This window comes from Molothrus ater, chromosome 9 (genome assembly GCF_012460135.2).
Source record: "Molothrus ater isolate BHLD 08-10-18 breed brown headed cowbird chromosome 9, BPBGC_Mater_1.1, whole genome shotgun sequence".
NCBI lineage: Eukaryota > Metazoa > Chordata > Aves > Passeriformes > Icteridae > Molothrus > Molothrus ater.
In genome coordinates this window covers 3,361,400-3,385,724 of record NC_050486.2, presented here as the reverse complement: position 1 = coordinate 3,385,724, position 24,325 = coordinate 3,361,400, and the positions used below count along the sequence as shown (strand labels likewise).

The window sequence follows — 24,325 nt, the reverse complement described above, 5'->3', positions numbered from 1 at the left end:
GCAGCAGGGCCATTTGTTTGTGTATAATAAAGGGAGTCTGGGAGAAAAAATGTGCAATTAGCACATCCATCATATAGGTTTTTTTAGATATCAATAAAACATCGATCCCCTCCTTCCATAAATTCCTGCGCCGTGCTGAATACAAATCAGGAGCAATGCATAACCCCCCTCAGAGGTGCATAAATCTGCCTTCTCCTGGCATAGCATTCAACCTCTGAAACACTGATGGAAAAACTCCTCTGGCAGGTGCTGAGCACTGATCCCCAAGCATGCCCCAAGCCCTGCTGGGCTGACATCAGCACCAGTGTGGTTGCAACACAGGAACTGGCCAGAGGCTCAAAGGTTGCAGTTGGAGCTGTGCAAATAGTGAATCTTTCTGTGGAGAGAGATATCTCAGCACTGAGTCTTTTTGGTTTGGGGCAGCTAGATGAAATGTTGTGTGCATTCTGTTTTCTAAATGGAGAAGTTTTGGTTTGGTTGACCTAGAGTGTTTTGCTTGGTGTTAAGAAAACACAAAAACATTTCTTTTTGTTTCATTTCATTCAGCCTCCTGCTTCTTCTATCCTATCTTTTTTTTTTTTCCTTTTCCAGCAGGAAAGTCTGGCTGTTTGACACAAAGAAAAGGAGGGTCAGAGGAGACCTTATTGCTCTCTATAACTCCCTAAGAGGAGGTTGTTGGCAGGTGGAGATCAATCTCTGCTCCAGGTTGCAGGAGACATGACAAGAGGAAATGGCCTCAAGCTGCACTAGGAGATGCTCAGGTTAGATATTAGGAAAAATTTCTTCAGGAAAAGGGTTGTCAGATGCTGGAATAGGCTGCTCAGGGATGTGGTGGGGTCACCACACAACAACCACAGCAGAGCCTTAGTTGTGAAAGAAACCCCACGGTGTTATTCACTGAAAACAGCAAAAGAAAAAGTCACTTCTTGTGCGTTGGGTTTTTCACCAGGATAATGATGAAATTTAGCTCAAGTTGGAGGTTTTAGTTGCCCAGAAACTGTGTGGAGAAGACAGAGCTGAGGTGTTCAGCAGGAAAGCCCAGCTGAGTTTGGGCTGTCACTTCCACACTGCCCTGCTTCTTGCCAGCTCCCCCTTGGCTCACATTGAGTGAGTAATTTGTCACTGCCCTGTCACTGCATGACCATGGATGTCCCTCATTTCCCTCTCCATCTCCCCAGGCAGGGTTCTCTGCATCCCTGGTGCAGCTCCCACATTCCCTGGCAGCCCTCTGCCCACTGTGGCTGCTGGCAGTGCAGTGCTGACCTGCCTGGAGCACACCAAACACCCCCAGGCAGGAGATCTGCTCTGTGCTGTTGGAAAGAAGTGCCCAGCAGTGATCTGCTGGGGTGCTGCCCTCTTCTGCACCCCACCTTGGGCTTATCTGGGGCCACCAGGAGGGCTTCTCCCCAGTGAGGGCTTGGAACTGCTGTTCATCCCTGCAGAGCCCCTGGATAATCCCTATTGTAAATGTAAGCATCCCCAATGTGGGGAGAGAATGATGTATTTGACTTTATCTTGTTAGAAGGTTAATTTATTACTTTATTATACTATATTATATTAAAGAATACTATACTATATTATACTAAAGAATACAGAAAGGTTACTCACTGAATGCTAAAAAGATAATAATGAAAATTTGTGACTCTTTCCAGAGTCCCGACACAGCTTGGCCCTGATTGGCCAATGAGTTAAAACAACTCACACTGGAGTTTAATTAAGCAATTACCTTGGGTAAAACAATCTTTAAACACATTCCACATGAGCACAGCACGGGAGATGCAAATGAGATAAGAATTGTTTTCTTTTTCTCTGTGGCTTCTCACTGCCTTCCAGCTCCCCAGGAGAAAAACCCTGGGCGAAGGGGTTATGTTCAGGGAATGTGAATGCCACAAATCCCCTGTCCTCTGTCCTCTCCACGGAGATGAACATCACCTGATGATCTCTCCTTGCACCCTGCATCCCTCCCCAAATCCTGCTTGCTGGGGGTTACCCCTTCCTACATTTTTCCCTGAAACCCTCCTGAGTGATCCCTGCCTATGGGTGACAAGGTCCATTCTGGCAGGGATGCAGCTCTGGAAAAGCTGCTCCTGGTGCTGGCTCTGTCCTCCCCCGGCGTGCAGAGATGGAAGGGAGTGCCTGTAATTGCAGCTGTCAGGAGTAACAATCACAGTGCTGCTGTTATAAATGGCTCCAGCCTGACTTTTACTTACAGATTTCCCTCACGTGATGCCACGAGTCGTACAAGATAAACCCTGCACCACAGAAAAGCAATTGCACCTTCCAGCTCTGTGGAGGGGGATTTATGGCTTGTTTTGGCTGTAAAATAGAGCAGGCATGGTGTGTTGGGGAGTTTTTATGGACAGGACTGCTGGGGTATGTTCTTTGAGGTTTTATTTGCAGCATCAGCCTCATTACATGGCTGAGACAATAGAAAGATGGCAAAAGCTCACATACAACCAGCAGCAGCTAAAGATTTCTTTGTTACAGAGCACTTAAAAAACTTCCTAGCCAACAGCACATTGCTAAAGCTTACAGACAATTGTTTTAGGCCAGTTACTAAAAGCACACATACACCTGCTTCACACAGTGCTTGCTTGTCTGCTCTCTATTAACAAGACACAACACACTAGTTCTGAGTTTTCTATTCTTCCTATTTCTAAAGCCTACTTTTCCCAACTTCCTAAAAATCTTCTTACCTTTACTATTTCCCACAGCACGGCTCAGGCTGCAGGTCAGCATGTCCTGGTGGGACAGGCTGGGGTGGCTCAGAGGAAGGGGACACCCAGTGTCCCCTCCATGTCACCATTCAGTGGTCCCTGTTAGGCCAGGGAAGGGTTTTAGGCTAATTCCTGCCAGACTTGTAAAAATTGTGATGATGTCTGGAGACAGAGAGGATCTGCAGGGCATGGAGGCCTCAGGCTGTGAGGGTGACCCTTGCCAAATCTGCTGGCATTGCTTGGAGGCCCTGAGAAATGCCAGGGGGTTCCAAACAGGTGTGGCTGGTTCTAGGGCTATTCCTATGGTGAGGACAAAGCCAGGCTGCCATCAGAGATCCCAGTAGAGCATGGAGCTCCCAGCATGGACTCATCCAGAGCTGGGATGGGAACCCACCTGGTGTGCTGCCTTCTCTCTCTGCCCTGGTGGCACAAGGACCTCTGGGACACATCTCCACTTGCTTCAAATGCACCTTTCTGATCTGACATCTGTCCTGAGGCTGCAGGACCTGGAGATGGATTGTTCCTGTGTATGGATCACACTCAGCCCTGGTGCATGAGGGAATGACCCTGAGATATGAGATTCCTTCTCCAGGCCAAATGAGACCCTCCAGGGAGGAACAGCCAGTGTAGTGCTGTCCCAGCAGACTGGAGCACAATGTCTGGCACCTGCAACCCACTGGGGACACCAGCAGGAGCTGAGACCCTAAGGATGCTCACAGCTCAGGGCTCAAGCTAGGCAAGCCAAACAAGCCAGGTTTGGCAGGAGCAGCTGTGCTTTCCCTAAAACCACAGGATCATTAAAGATGGAAAAACCTCTAAGACCACTGAGTCCAACCACTAACTCAGGAGTGCCTTGTTCACCACTAAACATGTTCCTGAGCATCACATCCACACTTTTCTTGAACAATTCTAGGGACCATGATTCTGCCACTGCCCTGGTTTGCCTGTTTCATTCTTCATTTCAGTGAAGAATTGTTTCCTAATATCCAATCTAAACCTCCTCTGGAGCAACCTGAGGCTCTTTCCTCCAGTTCTGTCACAGGGGAGAAGAGATTTACTCCCACCTGGCTATAACCTCTGACCACAGCCCTTGCAAATAGGAAGCCTGTGGCCTTTCATACACTTTGATAAGGTCCAGAGGTTGTTAAAAAACCCACAAAGCTATTTCCAAAATCTCTAGGAAGTCCAGCCAGCTTTAGAGGTCTCTGCCACAGCTATTACCACACACCTCGAGCTCTCAGGAACTCAACTTTTTGTTGCCATTACTGACAGGCTGGATAAGGGACAGAAGTTTAGTGCAGAGAATTGCAGTGACAATCCTCCAACATGTTCCAGCTCATGGTGTCACACCTGGGCGTGGGCTGCTCCTCCCAGCAGGACCTGTCACATGGCATGTCCTTGTCTGTGGCACAGGGGTGGCACAGGAAAGAGGGGCTCCCCCAGCTTTTAAATTGTGTTTGTGGCAGCTTGGTGCCTGCAGCATCGATGCACCAAGTGCCAAAATCTCCTGTTTCCAGCACAGCCTGCTGTGACTCCGGTGTGACAGTGGCATTGGCTGTGTGACCCAGCAGCAGCAGCAGCAGCTCCATGGGTGCTGTTTCTTGTCCCAGGTCACCTCCCTTCCTGCTGTTTGGTGGGTTTCCTTCACTCTCCTCACTCTCCCTGGGAAAGGGCCAGCAGTCAGGGTGGCGAGGCAGGGGCATGTTTAACAAGGCAGGTGAGGTTGGTGTAAACAGGACAGGAACGGTCCCAAGGCCACCTGGCACTTACAGCCCCTGTCCCCTGGAAAGCATCCCAAAGGGATAAGGGTCTGTGTCACTACAGGACACAACACGAGTGCACACACCACTGCTCTCCTGGTGAAGAAAAGGGAAGTTTATTTTCTGACTCTTACATTTATAGTTTTCTAAAAGTGACAGTGGCTTGGAGGGTGAAAGTGCCACCTCTCCAATGACACTGAACAAACTAACAGTTTTTCAAATTTCTTTTCTTCTATAAAAGAATGCAAAACAACAAGTTATTTACAGAAAGTGTGTAAAAAAGTTTGCTACAAGAATGTCAACATCAGAAGGCTTAGAAAATCTTAAAAAATCAGGGTGACATGTCTGTGCTGTGCCAGAGCACAGTGGGGCAGTCTATGGACATGGTGAGGTGCAGCAGGCACAGATTCCTTTCAGCTTCAGCAGGGGGATTCAGTAGGGCAGCAGTCCCAGGGCTGCATCAGGGAGGTTGGAAGCACTTCCCAGGCTCTCCTGGAAGCAGCCCAGGCAGCCCTGGGGCTTGGAGGAAGCAGCTCTTATTCCTTCTCTAATTTTAGACCTTTTCAGCGCCTTCAGTCTTCTTAACCACTGGTCAGCTGCTGTCTTCTCACACAAAGCAAGCGTGCATAAATTAAAGCAGGCGCATGTATGTGGCTTGGAAACCATCCAGGAGCAATCACTTACACACCAGGGAAGGGTGTGAAACCCCCCATCTGCTCCGGGATTGAGGCAGCACAGAGGGATGAGCCCTGGCACGGCTCCCAGGGATCTTCCCTCTGTGGCACCGGGGCACGCTGCCCTGCTGGAAACCCCTGCTTGGGGCACTGACCCACGGGGAGGATGGGTGATTTCACATTCCCTGGCCTGGATTCCAGGCAGGATGCTGCTGTGACCTCAGCAAAGAAGAAGGGACACGTGTGAGGCACCAGGAGCTGCTGGTGGCAGTGAGTCAGCCCAGGAAAGGTCACCCAGGGCAGGGGGAGCTCTGCTCCCGGCACAGGGCACACTCCTGGGAAAAGGAGCTGCTGCTTTCCCCCTTAAGAGCTCAAATGGGAGATGCAGGACTCTAGGTGGCTCACTAAAATGCAGTTTATTCCATCCAAGGTGTTACAGCAGTGCAGGGTGGTGGGTGACAGAGCTGTGCCCACAGCTGTCAGCTCCAGCTGCAGGCAGCCCTGCAGACCCTTAGTTTAGGTTACATTGCATTATAGACTTTTCTTTGCTGAGCATCTTAATACAGCAGAACTAATCTATACCTTAACTATTATCTATAGCCTATCATAACTGCTATAATTACCATATTCATGTTACTGTTCTCCAATCACTAAAGTCAGTACATTACAGTTTAAGCTAGAAGTTGTTTTTCAGTTTTCTTGCAGTGGAAAATTCTGAGACTTTTTTCTACTTGCAACTTTGCTGCCTTGTTTGCCTGTGCTCTCTTTCTGCTTGGTAAAAACATCTTGTTTGAGGTGAGTTTATCCTTTGCTCTAAGTCATAAAACCCCCTTCTAACTTACACACCCTTTGCCTCCTTGGTTATCCAGTCAGACTGGCTCAGCAATTCTTTTCTTCTGTATCAAAACTTGCTTCCATCTCTATTCCTTCATCAGACTCTACATTTAAAAATTTTTCTGCTAAGCATCCATATCTGTGAGACTTTCTTGTCAAACTTTCACCCTTCCCAACACCCCCTGTATCTGCATCCCTGAGTGCTTCAGCAGCAGCCAAGCCAAACTGATGGGCTTCCAGTCAGGGTGATGTTGTTGGGATTTTAACATCAGGTGTGTAGATGCTGGATGAGCCATGCATGGGACAAATCCTGCCTTGAGGAGAGCAGGGTGGGTGATATGGAACTCAGCAAGGCATGGTTAATGCCCTCAGACCCACATCTGCCTGAGCTGCCCCATCTCTGTTGGGAATTTCGAGTCCATATCCACCTCTGCGATGGACTCAAAGTTATAACAGGGTGGGAAATGTTTAATTTGCACATATGCCTGCAAAGGGGTCACTATCTGAACATAAAGAGTTGGTATTTTTCACAGCATCAGATTTATGGTAAAAAGCCATAAATAGTAGTTTTTATAGTATGCTTTTTCCACCCTGGCAGAGAAAAATTTAGAAGCACAGTAGAAGTGAAAAACAAAGAAGAGAAGAGATAGAAAGCAGCAGAGAGAGACAGAAAAGGTGAATACAGAGCTACAGAAGTGTTAATGGATCAAATTCAGCCAGTGGGTAAATTGATCCTGCTGCATCCAAGGTGGAGAAAGCACAACCCTTCTGGCAGGTCTCAACCTGAAACAGGAATGAAAGCATCATCCTTACCCTCCTTGGAAAATCTGCAGGAGCTGCCAGGGCAGTGTGTGGAAGAGGATGGATGGGTACTAACATCCCTGCCACTGGAATCACATCAATCCACTGCATTATTATGTTCCTCCTGGCTTTAAAGAACATCCTGCAGGCAGCTCAGCTGACTGTATGAACACCCTGACCTGTCCCAATGGATCGGGCTGCTCCCAGTGTGACCTTGTGCGCTGCCTCTTCCCTGGGGTCTGGCACCCCCAGCTCCTGGTGCTCATCATCACACCCTCACGCTCTGCCAGCAGGGAGAGGAAATGTGAGAAAAATCAATAGCTCCAGCTCAGGCTGCCGGGGGATTTGTGCATTTTTGCATGGGGAAATCTGATATATTGACCCCGTTCCTCAAGACCGCCATCGATGGAGCTGATGATGGGAGGGCTCGGGGCTGGGGGTGTCCAGCCCAGGGCTGATGCTCTGTTGATTCTGGAAGTCAGGGCAGCCCTCTCTGTGTGATTTACTCAATTCCCTTGCTGTTCCACATCAAGCTGGCTCCCAGCTTGCTTTTACTTCTTTATTTATTTATTCCCTGTCTTCCTTGCCAGGCAGTGGCAGTGAAGCCTCTGGGTTGTGCCTCTGGAGTAGGAATCACCACATGGACAGGGCAGGGCAGGGCAGTGAAGGATGCAAAGAGCAGCTTTTGCCCCTGCTGATGCCTCCCCACCAAGGCTGGGACGTGCTGCTGCTCCCAAAACCCTGGGATTTGGCACAATTTCTTCTGTTTTTAGTGGAGAGTTGAGTTTATCTTCCTGCTGATGTTGTATGACAAGGGAATTTTGTAAATCACACCAATCCCCCTGACCCCACGGTCCAGGCTCAGCAAATCCTGCTCTGCTCATTGGGCCAGGGAAGGTCGTGCTCCTAAAGCTTTTCCTCCCATGCCAAACTGATCCCCTAAATATCCAGGCTTTCTTAAAATTCTTTTGCCTGGGGAGAAGGTGGGAGGAGGTCCATGGGTTTCCTGCATTGTCTCCTGCGATGGAAAACCCTCCTCTTTGTGATTTTATCAATGCCAGTAAAGCAAATTTTCCCTCGGCAAGACTCTTTTTTTCTAAAGCCTTTTTTGAAGACTCCTTTTCCCCAGCGATGCAGAAGCTTTAAAAGTATAATTATATATTTTAAAAAAATCCCACCATGCTATTTATAAATTATTCTATATGCTCCCAACAAAGCAAGTGCCAGACTGCACTGGCGGAAAGCCCACTCCAGCTTCTCCTTGCTTGGTTTCAAAATGCAAATAACATTGCTTCTATGTTTTTTTTTCCCTAACTACAGCAGCACGGGGGAAATCACAATGCAAACTCTTCCTGGAAAAAAGAGAGAGAGAGAGATGAGGAAAATGTGGCAGCCTTGTGCAAGGGAGGTATGGGGAGTAGATCCAGACCTAAGGTACAGAGACTGGGATCCAAACTTGAGTTGTGGAGAGGAGATCCAGACCCAAGACTAGGATTTTTTGGGATGAGCATCCCTCCTCAGTGCTGCCTGGATTCCCCCTGCCTGCCCTCCACCCAGCTGTAGGCAGAAGGCAGTAGAGGCAGGGAACAGTGGAGGCCTTTTCTCTTTAATTTAAGGCTTCTCCTTGCCCTCTCTCCCTTCCTGTATTTCTCCCCCAAGTCTGGATATGCTGAACTGAGAGTTTTGAAACCTTTAGAGGAGTTGGAAAGCCCCAGGTCCCAGCAGAGCAGTGAAACACGAGGATGCTCAGTGTGGTCCCAAGGGGTGTCTGATAACGGGAGGCAGGGATTTGCCAATCAGATATTTGAATGGAGCTGTGTCTACGGGGCAATGGTGAGCAAAGAACCCAGCCTCTTCTCTGCCTCCCCTGTTACCATCTGTCTTCGTTTAATGACAAAAAAATAGCATTTATTGATATAAAATAAATAAAGAGAAGTGTGTGGGGGGGGGATCACTGGCTATTTTCCATTACAACATTTGCCAGCTGTCGTATCAGAAAACATTAATTTATTATACACCCCAGCACGTATTCCAGGCAATGCCTCCCGCAAATAACAAAGAGAATATTTATCTCTTAATCCCCTTTTCTGCCCCCCTGCTGCAAGTTATCTCCGAGAGCCCGCCTGCATCCAAAGGCTCGGGGCTGTAACATCCCAGCTCCTCTCGGCTGGAGCAGCTCAGCCCCGGGGCGATGTTATCGGGCACGGCGATAACAATGCCAAGGTGAGGCATTGAGAAGCCGATAACAATGCCAAGGTGAGGCATTGAAAAGCCGGTGACCTGAGAAATGTAAAGTCAAGCAGTGGCACCGCGCCGGGGCCAGCGCCGGGCAGGCTTGCTGTGAAGTGTCGCAGCAAGGGCACCAAAGCTCTGCTCGTTAAAGGCTTGGCTGCAAACATAATTAAGAGATGCTATCAGTGAGCGCCAGGCGAATCTCAGCCCTCGCAAATCACGGATTCCCGGGGATCCTGCGACAGGAGCCCCGTAAATCTCCGCAGCAAACGAGCTCGGCCGGCGGCAGGGGGAAGGATGCTCCAGCAGCTGCAGCCGGGGAGGGACCTTGTGGTCGTGTGGAAAAAGCTAAAAACTGTCACACCAAAGGTTGGGAGGCTTCAAGGAAACCAAAATTGATCCCAAATCCCAAAACGGAGGAACTGGAGAGGGGCAGGGTTAGGGCCACTGAAAATCCTTGGGATAACTAAGGGTTGCAGGCCCGTTCAGAGCAGCTCCGGTTTGGTCCCTCAGGCCATGATCCAGTGGGTACCAAATTCCCAGCCCCAGGGGTGTCTCTCTGGGGCAGACACGGCCCTGTGCAGGTGGGTTTGCTCCAAAGCTGCCCTGGAGTCCCTGCTCCCCCTGTCCCAGCCCGGAATTGATGGGCAGCACAAAGGCAAAGGTGGTGGAGGTCATGCAGCTTTTGGAAAGTTTTCCCTGTCCCCTTCTCCCTCCTTCTTTTCCCCTCTTATATTTCTTTCCCTTTTCTGCTGGTCTTTTGTGGCCTGTCAGCCCAGCTTCCCTCCTCCCTCAATCCTGCACTTTCTCCTACTCTTTCCCCCATCTTCACCCCTGTTCTCTGTCTTTCCTCTCCTTGATCCGTCCCCATCCTGCCACTTCTTTTCCCCCATGCGCACCACTCTCCCTGCTACACTTCTCCCCTTCCTACCCCCTTCCCATTTCACCTCATCTCCACCCCATTCCCTTTCCATCACATCCCTTACACATCCTATGATAGCCCAATTTCATCCCATCCTACTCCTTTCCCAATCCCATCCCATCCCATCTCATCCCCGTCCCATTCCCATCTCACCGCCATTCCCATTCCCACCCCATCCCCATCCCCATTCCCATTCCCATTCCCACCCCATCCCCATTCTCATTTCCTTCCCACCCCATCCCCATCCCCATCCCCATCCCCATCCCCATTCCCATTCCCACCCCATCCCCATTCTCATTTCCTTCCCACCCCATCCCCATCCCCATCCCCATCCCCATCCCATGTTCCCATCCCCATCCCATGTTCCCATTCCCATCCCCATTCCCGTTCCCCATTTCCATCCCCGTCCCTCCCCAGGCAGTTCCGCATTCCCGGGGCTCTCCCGCCCATCCCGGGGGTCGCGGGTGCCGCTCCCGCGCCCCAAACCCGACCCCAGACCAGCGCGAGCCGCGGCGCCCCCCGGCGGCGGGCGCGGGAACGGCGCCTCCCCGCGGGGCGGTCCCGGGGCGGTGCCGGGCGGTGCCCCCGCCCCGGGCCGGCCGTGCGGCGGTGCCGAGGGCGGGCGGGCGGTCCCGGGGCGGTGCCGGGCTCAGGCCCCGCCCCGCGGCGGTGGGCGGGCGGCGGTGCCGGGGCCGCGCGGTGCCGGTGCCGGTTGGCTGCGGGCGGTGACGGCGGGAGGCGGTGGCGAACATGGCGGCGGCGACGGCCGAGGAGGCGGCGGCAGCGGCGGGGCGGCGCTGAGGAGGCCCGAGGCGGGCTGAGGAGTGGCGGGGCGGGCGGGCGGGGGCCCATGTGCGGTGGCGGCGGACCCCCCCCGCCCCCCACTACCGACGCCCGTTCGCAGCCAGGCGCCGCCGAGGCGGCTCTGCGGGCGCGGAGCGAGCGCGGCCCCGGCCCGCCGGCGGCGGCGGCGGCAGGATGAAGTTCGCCGAGCACCTCGCGGCGCACATCACCCCCGAGTGGCGGAAGCAGTACATCCAGTATGAGGTACGGCCCCGGGCAGCGCTGCGGGCACCGGCCCCGGCCCCCCGCGCCTCACGGTGCCCGCCGTGCCGCGGGGCGGTGCTGATGGAGAGGCAGCGTGTGCGCGTCCGCCGCGGCGGGGAGGCTGCGGCGCTGAGGGGCACCCCTCGGCTGTCCGGCTCGCTAATCAGTGCGTTAATTCCCGCCCGTAACCTCTTGCCGGCGGACGGAGGTCGGGGCACACGCTCGGCACCGCGCACCCCCAGCCGCGGCGGGGGCTCGGCACCAGCGCCGGTTCCCGGAGGAGCGGTGACTTTGAGAGCTCCCGGCCTCCCAAGGGCGATCCCGCCGCGCTGGGCAGCTCCCGGCGCCCTCCGTGCCCTGCCGGGGCCACCGGCACCGCTCGGGGCTCCCCCAAAACAGGGCTCCAAACCCCTGTCAACTCCCCCAAGCCCTCCAAACAGGGCTCCAAATCCCCATCAACTCCCCCAAGCCCTCCAAACAGGGCTCCAAATCCCCATCACCTCCCCCGAGCCCCCCCAAACAGGGCTCCAAACCCCTGTCAACTCCCCCAAGCCCTCCAAACAGGGCTCCAAATCCCCATCACCTCCCCCGAGCCCCCCCAAACAGGGCTCCAAACCCCCATCAGCTCCCCTGAGTCCCCCAGAACAAGGCAGCAAACCCCCTTCAACTCCGGTTTTATGACAATTTTTAAGTAAGGCTCTGCAGCTCACGGTTTCACACTCCAGTCGGGGCGTTTATGAGCACTGTTTGCAGCAAGTTCTGCTGCATTAATCGTGAATTATCTGCAGAACACGGCTTTTTTGGGCTTTATCACGCCAGCCTGCTAAAGGTCATGCTGATTGCTTCGTTTCAGATTTATCACACTGATTCTGGGCTTGGTTGGAACTGGACGGAGCTGGGGGGTGGTAATTTGCAGTAAAACCATTTCCTATTTCAGTGTCAGCAGTAAAAGTGGCAGGTGCCAGCGATGTCTTTTCCACAAGTAATAATTAAATCTAGACAACGGAAAGCTGATTATAGGACAGCCGTGATCAGCAAAACTTCTTGACTGATTGACTCAGTTGAAACCACGGAACATTTGTTATTGTTTGAGGGCCTGTATTTTCTCCCTAGGACTATTATAGCAATTTATTTATACTATCCATATTAATCTGTCTGGATTTGCAAGGAAAACCACATTTATCTTAGCTTGCTTTGTTATAATGTTGAGCTTGAGAAGTTTATATCTACCCTTTTCACTCTTCCTTTGTTTCCCTTTACCTGACTGCAGAGGAACGGATGTTTAAATAAAAACTGCAGTTGGGTTTGGCTTTACAACAATATTGTGATCTCCTTGAATGATGTGGAGAGCTAGATGGCCAAATCATGCCATCAGTCTTTGAGGAGGAGGAAAACCATTGTCTTGATAAAATAAAGGGCCAGCTTAGTTCTGCATCGTGTCTCTAATGGGTTATCCCTGTGAGAGTTGTCTTCTGCTCCTGAGAAAAGAAAACTTGGATATCTTCCTAAGAGCAGCTTTTGGAGGTGTGTTGGAGGGGAAGGCAAGGGGAAATAAAAGGGTGAAAGATCTGGCTGCATGCTGAGCAAACAGCTGTGGAGAGAGGGGAAGGAGACCCAGTGAACTACGACACCTTGATTAATGTGTGAAGAGCTCTGCTGCTCCTCGGCCACTGTTTTCATTATGGGAGGTTAATTTTCAGCTGTTTTAACTAGGGCACTATCATGATGTCATTCTCCCTTCCTCCAGCCCAGTTTAAAATGTCTATTTCAGTCAAAACAACTTCCTTCAAGTTGTTACTCTTTCTAATCACAAGTAATCTCCTCCTTGGATAGACAGCTTAATGTGGAGTGAGGGAAAACACAAACCTCACCTTCCCTTTCAGTAATAACTTTCAAACTCTTTGTTTGCCTTGTTGCAGCTGGCTGGATGTGAGTCAGCCTCCTGCTCATGCATATTACAGTGATGGAATAGCCTGGCATTTATTATTCAGTAACTGGTGGTCGTGTGGGTGCAGTGCATAAAAGCCCAGCACTGCCTCCATTTACTTGTTGATTATACCTGAGGCAAAAAGCACCCAGCCCTCCTTTGTCCAGGAAAATTCCCATTGCTGATCAGCAAATGCGAGGTTAAACTTTGCCTGTGTTACTTGTGTGCAGTGCTGCTTATAGAAGGTGTCACAGTAACTTTGAAAACATGATTTCTGTATTTCAATAGTGTTATATTGTTTCTTCACCTGACAGTTTATATCTTTTTAATTAACGCAGGAAACGCCCTCTCAGAGTGAGAGGTCTTCTTGGGTAGGTTTTTAACTCTGAAAAGATTCTTCCTGTTTCCAGGATGTCACCTTCAAGATCACAGAATTCTGGGGTGGTTTGGGTTGGAAGGGACCTTAAAGATCATCTTGTCCCATCCCCTGCCATGGGCAGGCACAGCTTCCACTACTCCAGGTGGCTCCACGCCCCATCCAGCCTGGCCTTGGACACTTCCAGGGATGGGGCAGCCACAGCTTCTCTGGGCACCCTGTGCCAGGGCTTCCCCACCCTCAGGGAAGATTTTTTGCCCAATATCTGATCTACCCCTGCTCTCTTTCAGTTTGAAGCTGTTCCCCATGAAAGGACTGAAAGATGATGCAGAAATTGATTTCTCTAAGCCATTCTGTATCATAAAGATAGCCTCATCTTAATTTTCTCCTCTGCTATTTGTAGTTATTTCCACTGGAGAGCAGGAGATTCTTGGGGTGTGGCAGGACCCAGGTAACCTGTGAGAGCCTTTGAATGGATTTGGAGCAAGCTTTGCCTGTCAGAGCAGGTGTAATCTGTTGGTGATAACCTCAGAAAGAGGAACGGGATTGTTGTGTTTTCAATACCTAAAAATGTAGTTTCACTTTCAGGTGGTCTTGAACAATTGACAGTCCTCAAAACTTCTTACCATCCACATGCTTTCCCTCTAAAAATAATCAGTTTAAGTATTCTAAGTGTGCTTGTAGAAGTATGGAAGTTGCCTGGGCTTACAGCTGGTATTCAGGGTGAGAGCTTTAGGGAGAGAAAAAACCATTAATTTTCTTAAAACAGGCAAAAGTAAGATATATTTTGGTAGGTGTGACTTAGATTTATATTTTCTTTCAGCAAAAGCTCTGCAGTGACCATTACTGTACATCTAAGCTTTTTGAGAAGGAGCACTTGGCTTACAGAAAAGAGGGAAAATGGCAGTGAATGCTCTTCTGTTTCATTCAGCTTTTCCCAAAGACATTTACCATGACTGAGCCAACAATAATGTGGAGCTTTAAACCATGATGGACCTGATTTGGCTTTCCATTCCAAATTTCCATCTAAAGATTGCATGCAATGATGTGGCTGTGCCTCACCCTGGCAGCAGCAGTGAAAGGCTTTGCTCACCTTGTTTTAGGGGCTCTGGCAGGGCATTTTCTTCTGTAAAGTGAGTCACATTTTCCTAGCTGTTAAACTACAGCTGTGATGTGCACTGCTTCAGTGTTCATTTTGCCTTAAAAGTTTTGGGCCACTCATTTACCCTTTGGAAAGGAGCGGCCCAAAACTTTTAAGTTGGAAAAATAAGAAAACTGGAAAAATGGAAAACAGGAAAAACATGAAAACAAACACAATCCCAACTTTTTGTGTCAAAATTGTGAAATTCTCGTTTCCACACTGAACAAATTCAAGTAACTTGCATGAATTTCAGCTGATGCTTTTTTTCTTTTTTGGCTGAGAGCGTGCTCTGCTGCATATAATGCTCATTTTTGATGCAGATAAATATTGGGGTTGTGAATCCTCTGTTTATCCACAAACCCTCCTGGATTCCTTTGTTTTCATGTCCCTCTCTGGATTGCTTTCAGGAGGAGAGCATTGCTCAGGCTTCTAAATGTAAGTGTGGATCTGCACATCCAGCTGATGGAACTGTACAACTCACTTGTACAGTTGCCAGATGGCTGTTTGGTTGCAGTTAATCTGGCCTGAATTTGTTTCTCTGCAGGAGCCTGATGGTATTTTTATAGAAAAAGTACATAATACCTTTGACATCTCAACAGCTGGGGAGGGAGGAGGAGCAGAACACTTATTACAGGTGCAAAGTTCATGGGAGAGGTGGGTAAAGGTGTGAGCAGGTGACCTCCCTTCCCTTTTTTTTAAGGTTTTTAAGTCCTTAAACCCCCAGGTTTTAAGTCCTTCTGCTGTTGCAGGAGAGAAACAGGTGCTAAGTTTTAGGCATCATTTCTCCCAGACACCACCTGCAGCAGGAAGTGGGTGGGGGGAGAGGAGAGCTGAGGTTGCCTGCTTGAATCAGAGTGTCTCCTGCAGAAACAGGCTTTCAGCTTTTGGGAGGTGGCCAATTCTGCTCGTCAAACCCAGCTTCATGATAGGCAGTTCACACCCAGGCTTGCCACCTCCTGACACAAATCTGTTGTGCTATTTCACTATTTGTCCTTCGGGCTGTTAGCAGAGGAGCTTAGAGGAGCTTAAGTGGTTTCAAAGACTCCTTTAAAACAGTGGGGTTTGTTGTTTTTTGGTTTTTTTTGAGTTTTTTAAGGTTTTTGTCCTTGATTTTGTTCACTGTTAAGGTCTGATAGTTGCATTTTCGTTCTCTTTTTGCCTTTTTATTTTTGTTCTCTCAATGTATTTCCACCAGTTGACTGATGGTGCAAGGTGTAGCACTGGCACAGTCTAAAGCAGGGAAATAACCCATTTTGTTTAGTTTGAGGGCAGAAAGAGTAATTCTTAAGTGTTTTGCATTGACAGTGATGGATAGCTTTTGTAAACAATCAGTTCTAAAATTCTGTAATCTAGAGGACTAAATAGTTTAGGTGTGAAGGAGCACTGAGCCTTTCACTTTGAGGTTATTGGTTTACTTATATAGGTCAGGAAAGCAGTAACAGAATCTGCTGCCCTGCAGCTGCCAGATTGTACTATGTCAGTCTGCATGGGGAGGGGTCTGTGGGACGACTGACACCTTCAGCTTTCAAGATTGTTTAGTGCAGGACTGTCAATCTTGTCCTTTTTAATTTGTTGTTCTTTAAAAATGACTGATAAAACCAGAGATAGGAATTACACTGGGTTTACCTCTGGGTGGGTTAAGAGATGAGTTGTTCCTACAGTGACTTTCAATGTGCTGTCTCTTCTGGTTTGTTTATCCTGTGTCACATGTTGGTTGTGGTTCATGGAAAAAGTTACAGGTAGGTGAGGATGACGACTGGGATGGAAAAGGAGGAAGATTTTTTGACTACTTGGTGTGCAGAGGCAGATCATGTGCTGCTGAGCAGTGAGTCATGGGGGAAAGGACTGAAGTGGCCGGTGCTCCTGAGGAATTTCAGAGAAGCACCAAGAGCAGAGCAGAGCTGTGCTGCTGGCATGAGGATCATCCAGCAGTGGCTCAGTTGGGAAAACAATTATGCAAGTGACCTTTGCTGAGACCTCTGACTCAGGAGCCAGACCTTTGAGAGATGCCAGAGCTGCTGGTGCAGGCAGCCACCTTGGGTATCTTGTGATAAACAGACTTGTCCTTTAGACCTTGTATTTACCCAGTGTGTTACAACAGCACTCAGCTCCCAGCTGCTGAGCTGATGGTTTTTACCTCCAGGGTTTTGGGGGATTTGTCATTTAACCTGGGAGGTTTTCTTCTGGGGCACTGTGACACACACCTCTGTTTCTGCTATCTTTCAGGATTATGGAAGTATGGGATATGTTGAGAATCAGGCAGAATAGACAGGAACTCAGAAGACCTGAATTAGTTCTTTATGTTAGATTTCTGTGGGCTCAAGAATGAGGGAATAAGGTCAGGTTTTTGTGGTGCTGGAGGAGGGTACTCACGTTCAGTATGGGCATTAAGATGTGAGGTGTGTATATGCAAATCACTGTGCAGTAGGAATGAGTCCTTTCCTGTGGCTTTTAGTTCCAAACCTATGGCTTGGGTTATTCATAAAGTCCCAGAATGTTTTGGGTTGGGAGGGACATTTAGGATCATCTTGTTCCCACTCCCTGCCATGGGTAGGGACGCTTTCCACTATCCCAGGCTGTTCCAAGCCTGTCCAGCCTGGCCTTGGACACTTCCAGGGATGGGGCAGCCACAGCTTCTTTGAACAACCTGTGCCAGGGCCTCACCAGCCTCCCAGTAAAGATTTTTTTTCCCTTATATTTTACTCCAGCCTGCCCTCTGTGAGTTTGAATCCATTCCCTCTTGTTCTGTCATTCCTGGCCATTTTCCCAAGTTCCTCCCCAGTTCTCCTGAACCCCCTTTAGGCACAGAAAGGGGCTCTAAGGGCTCCCTGGAGCCTTCTCTTCTCCAGCTGAGCACCCCCAGCTCTCTCAGCCTGTCTCCATGGCAGAGGGGCTCCCACCCTCTGATCCTCACTGTGACCCTCCCCTGAACTCCCCTCATTCCTTCAGCCATTGATCAGAATTCAGTTTATGTGGATGTGAGTGAGCAAACCTTTAACCTGTGCCTGGGGTAATACCAGCACCCCAACAACTGCCTGGGAAGAGCCTTCCAGAAAGGAGCTGCAAGGCAGCTCATGGTGCCTCCAGCACCTGAAACCTGATTAATTAATTAATTCTGGCTGGTGTTAATGTTGCCCTTCAGTTCCCACTTCTAGAGCAGGCCATCACCCTTGCTTCCCTAATCTCCTTCATCATGTTGCCTTCAGCTTTTAGCATGTATGTGTATTTTTGTGATCCTCTGCAACAGTGATGAGAAATCCCTGAGGCTGCTTCTCCTCCATTTGCCTTGACAAACTCCTCTGTGTCACGCAACACTTCAGGTTTTGTTGTTATTTCATTTTTTTTAATGTAAAGCCTTTAGCATCCTACCAACTGGGAAGTATTTTTCTGAAGGAAGATGTTGAAATGTACAGTTGGAATAAATTTTATAGATTATTAAGATAACAGGCTTGAGATAAAGCAGTCAGTAAACATGAACCTATTTCACTTGTGAACAGAAATATGTGTGATAGCCTTGACATCATGTACCACAGCTTTCTGTGCCAGTCTGTAGGATAAAAGGGCTTTAATTGCTTTTGTTTTCAAACAGGCATATCAAAACAGTGTAATTTTTTTTTCCTCTTTTCATACTAACTGTGTTCCTTGTTCTCTGCCCCTCCCTTGCAGGCTTTGAAAGAGATGCTATATGCAGCTGTGGACCAGGCCCCTTCTATAGAAGGTAAGCAAATTGTAACCCACAGTTGAATTTTTCTTGGCACTGCGTGCTGGACACGTAGTCCTGCTACTTTTCTGTCCTTAGTCCTCCTAATTTGGTAAACTTAATATCCTGATGGGCAAATGCCTGGCCTTTGACAGCCTGCATGCTCTATTTGATTGTTAGAACTCTTTGTCCTCTTTTGTTGGGACAATAAATGTCTTTGTATAGTTTGAGACAGCAACAGCTGGATTCCTCTTGCTTATAAGGTCATTCAGTGGTGGAAGTACTCTCTTCATTGCCTGAGAATAGAGCTTTGTTTTCCTGTGAGAGCCTGCCACTCTGGGAGATAGCTGTGCTGGAGAGACACTGGTTCCTGGTTTGTTACTGGTGATTTGAGCTGCAAGAGTCTCATCCTTTTGTTCTGTGTCCTCCCTGAATGCTCTGCTGCCTCTCCCATGTGGACATGAGTATATCTTCTTCTTTGCATGTGTTTATTGCCTTCTGACTGCTCTAGATTATTCTAGTAAGGTGTTTGGTTTTTAGCTCACTGAATTTTAAATTGTTTGTTTAATTAAGTGATGATCTCTGCAAAATTTCTTAATAGAGCCTTTTACTTTCTGTATCTTCCTTTTGTTGTCTTTAAAGTACTGAAGCCTCTGTATTGCTTCACTCCTTACTTTCTTGCCCTTCATGTGGATTTCTGACTGCTTTATAACGTCCTTACCTTTATTATTATTATAACCTCCTTACCTTTATTATTTATTATTATAACCTCCTTACCTTTATTATTGTCACTTTTATTGCAGAGTTAATTTTACTAATTTCTGAACATGGCTTTCTGGGTTTCTTGTATATCTCTTGTATATTTTTCTTGTATATTTATAGAGCAGGAGAACAAGTGCTGCTCCTGGTGTAGTCAGTTGTCTAACATCACTAATGCTGGTCACTCTAAATCTTAGGCCATGAATTAGTTTCCTTTTGTTGATTAGAACTGGGAAATTAGGTGTGATATAGCCAATATAATGTGATTTTTTTTTTAAATTCAACTCAACTCCACCTGTTTTTTGATTAGAATTTTAAAGCCACAGCTGCAATAATTAATAGTTGAAGAGAGTGTGTGTGGGATGGGGCAGTCTGTCCTTAAACTCTTCAGAGGTACATTCCAAGCTGGAAACTTTGTGGAAGCAATGCTCAGGCAGGTGTAATTTTTAAATTTAACCTGACACTTAGCAGCTCACTCAACTCATTGTGCTGATTTTATTAAAAGAATCACACTTTTCTCTACATACAGGTCCTAGAACTAGGTTTCTAAAGGTTATGGTCCTAGAATCCAAAATCTATGGGTTATCTTTGGAAAACTCAACATACATTGGCAAAGAGGAAAGTCTTGCCTTATTATTTTAAAGTAGCAAAATTCCATAAAATCTACCCACAAATCTTTCTCCCCAACAGCATAAGACTAAGAGGAACTGAAGTTTTCTGTGCAGGCCAAACTGACAATAATTACTTTTGAAGACAATTTACTAATGTTATTGAAGATCCAGCAATATTTTTATGGGGGACTGGCACAATTATAAGACTTTTTTTCTTCCTCTCTTCTGTCCATTGGTTTATTATTGACAGTGTGAGCAAATGGTGTCTGTGCTGATGGAACTTTGTAGTCTGATGTTGGAATTTGACTTCCTGGGCTTGGCCAGGGTTATCGGGGATTTCAAGGTGGTCTTGAGTTGTAAAGTGTTATAATGCAGCATTTTGCTTGCTTTATTTTCAGTGCTTGTGTTACAGTGGTGTTCTGTAATGTGCTGTGATGTTTGTTTGGCAAAGCAAGACAAGGTGAAGAATAAAATGACATTATATTTATGCTCTTTTAAAAACTGTTAGAGTTTTAACCTGTGCTTCTGCCTCCTCTGATGCTTTAAAAACCTCAACAAAAGGAAAGCAATGACATAAGACTGTTTCCATCAGTAGAACAATGTTCTGTTTCATTTTTGGTGGGGTTGGGTCTTTTCCTCTGTACTACAGAGAATATAATCCAAACAGTTTTGAGCCACTCCTATTTAAATCTGTCTGCCTGACCTTCCCTTAAGTGCAGAGCAGTTCTACTAATTCCTTCATCTTTCATTTTTCTGTCCCTGTTGCTTGCATCCTTCTCTTTTTTAAGCCCTTCTGCCTTTGTTCATAGAAACTTTAGGCTGGGTTTAGTACTTGACTGCACACAAACCATGCCCAGAACACTGCTCTAGTCCCTATCACAGGATTTGGAGCAAATTCCTTGCATTTTGGGAGGGAATGGAGCAGCTATTGTCAGGGACTGGCTGTTGGCCTGCATGTTTCCAGTTTAATATGGATTTTGCAATGGATACTTGTGTGTTGTTTTGAGCTCAACACAGAGACTACAGGGCTGTGCTACTGAAACCCAGCCTCCCAGTATGAGCCTAATGTAATCTCATTTTAGACTGGTCTAACTAAAATCCATTTGCTAATTGATCTCGTTGATCACAGACACGCTGCAGAGCTCCAGAGCTGGCTTTGATTTACCTTGCATGAATTGTAAGCTAATCTTTGGATAATATACTGGATTGTGAAGACAAGGGAGTTTTGTACAGCAAAGCTGAGGCTGTTCCTAGTTCTTATTCTGCTTGGCTGGATGTGTGATCTGGCATTTGTGAATGAATTTCTTAGATTTCTGCTGCAGGCTGCTTACTATGTCAGTCAGTAAAATTTGTGTATAGACAGAAATGCTTCCTGTTGCTTAGTAGAATGCTGAAAGCACTTTGGAAATTCTTTAAAACAACAAAAAAAAGTGCTACCCAACCAAGGCATGTTGTAAATAATGGGCAAGGCAGGTAATAGGTGGGCCATCCATCATGAACAGCTTTCTGTGGGTTTGTGTTTAGGCATTTTCTGTTTGTGGATGGGTAAACAAAGCTAACTTCAGAATGACTCTTAAAGTTTTGCAAGGGATGGTTGCTTGTGCTACTTTAGTGGACAAAGTGCTGCTGGGAAGAGGATCTTGGCTCTAAATTGGGCAGTTTATTCTGTGATTATTTATTATGGTGACCCTTCTCCTTGTGTTACACTGAATCACACCTATGTCTGCCTGCTTTTTCCTATTTTTGGGTAATAAATAGACTGTGATTTTAACAACAAACCTTGTAGAGAGGGATAAGCAATACCTGTCAAGGCTGTATGGTAGGAGGGGATTGTTTGTAGCTGTCCCCACACACAATTCCAAGGTGGTGTGGCTCCCTGTATTTCATGAGAGTTATTCCAGACTGCAGCATGTCTTTCCTGGCAGTTCCTGGCTGTACACATAGATTTCTTTAATCTGTTCAAAGATAAGTTTTTTTCATCCATCTGTCTCCTTTGTAATGACAGTTTCTTTATGCCAGTGTTATTCCTCCAGATGCTCCTCATCTTTTTACAAGGCAATCCCCTGATGAAACCTGCACCATCCTTCCACCTGAGCAACATCTGTACTAAATTAGTGTTCAGTCTGTTAATTCAATCCCATGCACATCACTGGCAGAGGTATCAAATGATGCTGCATTCCCAGCTGTACAAGGAGCCTTGCTTGGCTTTCTGGAGTGTTCTTTGGAGCGTGTTTGCTTCGTTAGCTGTTTGTTGCCTTCTGCTCACTGTTACCAGAACAAGGGGAATGAGTGGATGCTGCTCCCAGGATGTCATTCCCAGCTCCTTGTGGCACAGCAGGAAGGCCTGAATGCAAGTGTGCCAAAACAGGCATCCTTTTTTGACCCTAAGATACCTTTAGCAAGAATCTGTGATGATTTAGAGGCTAAACCCGAGCATAGCTCTGCTTTCCTCTGAGGCAGAATGTGCAGTACGGCAAAAGCATGAAATCCTGACCTCACTGGGAGCATGCTGGGGTGGTTTTTTTGTTGATTCCTTGTCCTCCCACTGCTTCCTGTTCCTTTTGTCACCTAAGTAAAGCAGGTTAGTGGACCATTCTTGCTGGGAGTGCTCCTGATTATTCCACTTGGTGAGCAGCTGCGTCGGCATCTCCCCGAGCTCCTCACGCTGCTGCTCTCCTCGGCTGCCGCAGCCACCAAAGTGCAGCTGTAAATTATTCATCCCCATTTTCTGCTCCAATGGACAGGGGCCACTCTAAATATTATTTCCTAGAATATTTGCCTTTCAGATATTTAAATTTATCCTCTCTTTAATACCTGTGTAAACAAATATCGTTGTTGTAATATCAGATGGTACAGGAGTGTCCTGTTGTGTCCTCCCATTATGGAATTATTTAACCCCAATCCTGAATTCCAGTGGCACCTTTCAAAGAAGGATCACACTGGTTCTGTGAGGATGGAATGATGTATCAGGGTAGGAGTGGGGACTACAGGTGCTCTAGGGTAGAATTCAAACCCAAAAGTAAGAGATGGTGCTAAAGCAGCAGGAATTGGTAGGGGAAAAGCTTTAGTGGTGACAGATATCCTCTGCTGGTGCCTGTAATCTTTGTGGTCTCCTGATGCGTTAGGAAAGCAAGAGATGCAAGTTTGGGACATTCTGAGAGTGCCAGCATGTCTCATGTTACCCCACCCTTGTTTCTGCTTTCATTTGTAAAGCACTTGCCCTGTTAACTGACAGCTACAGATCTTTAGCTTGGATTTATTTCTGTTGCTGAATAAACAAAAGAGTATTCTTTAGGGGCATAAATAATCTTGGTGAATAAGTAGGGTGTAGGACATCACATTCTTTTTCTTTCCAGAGGAAGTTATGAGCCTGACAGTTTTTGTTACATGCAGACATGCTTTGTAGGGCTGATCAAAGGCTTATGATTTGTCTGTATATATGCAGATGCCTTCTTTTTATTTCAAAATAAACATTTATTTCCAATTGCACAAGCTTACTTTGCAGCGGCTTGAGGTTTTGTTTACATGGGAAATGCTTAAGGCTTTAAAAGAGTCTTCAACAGAAGTGCTGCACATCAGAAGCAGTCACAAAGAGATTTAATGCTTTGTCTTTATTTCAGCATGTTGTCACACACCCATAAGGACACAGGGGTTGGTGTCCTACACCCCTGATGCAGCTCCTTGATTCTGTCTAGGCTGTAATTCAGCCTCTGTATTTATAATTAGTATGTAAACTAACAAAAAAAAAAATTCCATGACAATCCTCTTCTCAGTTGTAGATTTGATGCCAGGTATTGGATTAGCTGTAAAAAATAGGTTATTGGGCTTGTGGCAAATGTTAGCTCCCAGAATGTGCAAACAGTGGACAGGAGGAGAACTTGGCAGCATACCAGCATTTAGAGAAGGAGATGATGCCTGGTTTCTCTTCCCCTAGAGCAATAAAATTTGAAAGGTAAACAGTGCATATGGTTGGAGTAGGGTCCAGAGAGAACAGCTGGATGCTCACTAAAATATTTGGAGCACAGATGCCTGTGTGCAAATGTGGAGTACCGTGTGTTCATGTAAAAGTCATTTTGCTGTCAGGAGCGGTTCAGCGCTCACAGCAAGTCAGCAGAGACACTGCTTTGTACCCAGCCCTGCCACTTTCTGTGCCTTCAGAGCAGCCCACGCTGCTGGTACAGTGACTTCCTCTGAGGTGATGAGCACCAAGAGCCTGCATTGTGCTCAACCAGTCAGGAGTGTAACGTGGATGTGGAATAAAGGCCAGGTGAGGCACAGAGCTGGAGTCACAGAATGGAATCAGAGAGTGCTTTGGGTTGGAAGGGACCCATAAAGGTCATCTTGCCCAGCCCTCCTGACATGGGCAGGGACAGCTTCCACTACCCCACGTTGCTCCAAGCTGTGTCCAACCTTGAACACTTTCAGGGATGGGGCCACAGCCACAGCTTCTCTGGGCACCCAGGGCCTCACCACCCTCACTGTGAAAAAACCCATTTTCCTTGTATGTAATCTAGACTGACTCTTTCAGATTAAAACCATTACCCCCATCCTCACACAACAAGCTCTGCTAGAAAGTCTGTCCCCAGGTTAATTGGGTGATTGGAAGTTGATTGTGGAGACAATGAGCCAATACAAGGTTGGATGTCACTACTGTCCCACAGACCACAGGTCCTCAAGTTGTGGTCTGAGAGTACATTCAGGACCTGCTGGTGTGCCCAGGGTCCTGTCCTGCCTTCTTCTAAACCAGAAAGTCTCCTGGAGCCAGTGGGAGCCTCCCTGGGGCTCTTGGGGTGGTGTGGGACCACACAGGGTAACCAAGAAGCT

At 47.6% G+C, this 24,325-nt stretch overlaps 1 protein-coding gene across 1 annotated transcript in view; it reads left to right on the top strand.

The window, feature by feature from the left end:
* The first annotated feature begins 10,786 nt into the window (after positions 1-10,786).
* XPR1 (xenotropic and polytropic retrovirus receptor 1) overlaps positions 10,787-24,325 on the top strand; it is a 115,268-nt gene continuing 101,729 nt past the window's right edge. The window contains exons 1-2 of the mRNA XM_036387554.2: positions 10,787-10,987; positions 18,098-18,149. Coding sequence (XP_036243447.1) covers positions 10,919-10,987; positions 18,098-18,149 — 121 coding nt within the window. The 5' untranslated portion in view covers positions 10,787-10,918. The remainder of the gene's footprint in view (positions 10,988-18,097; positions 18,150-24,325) is intronic.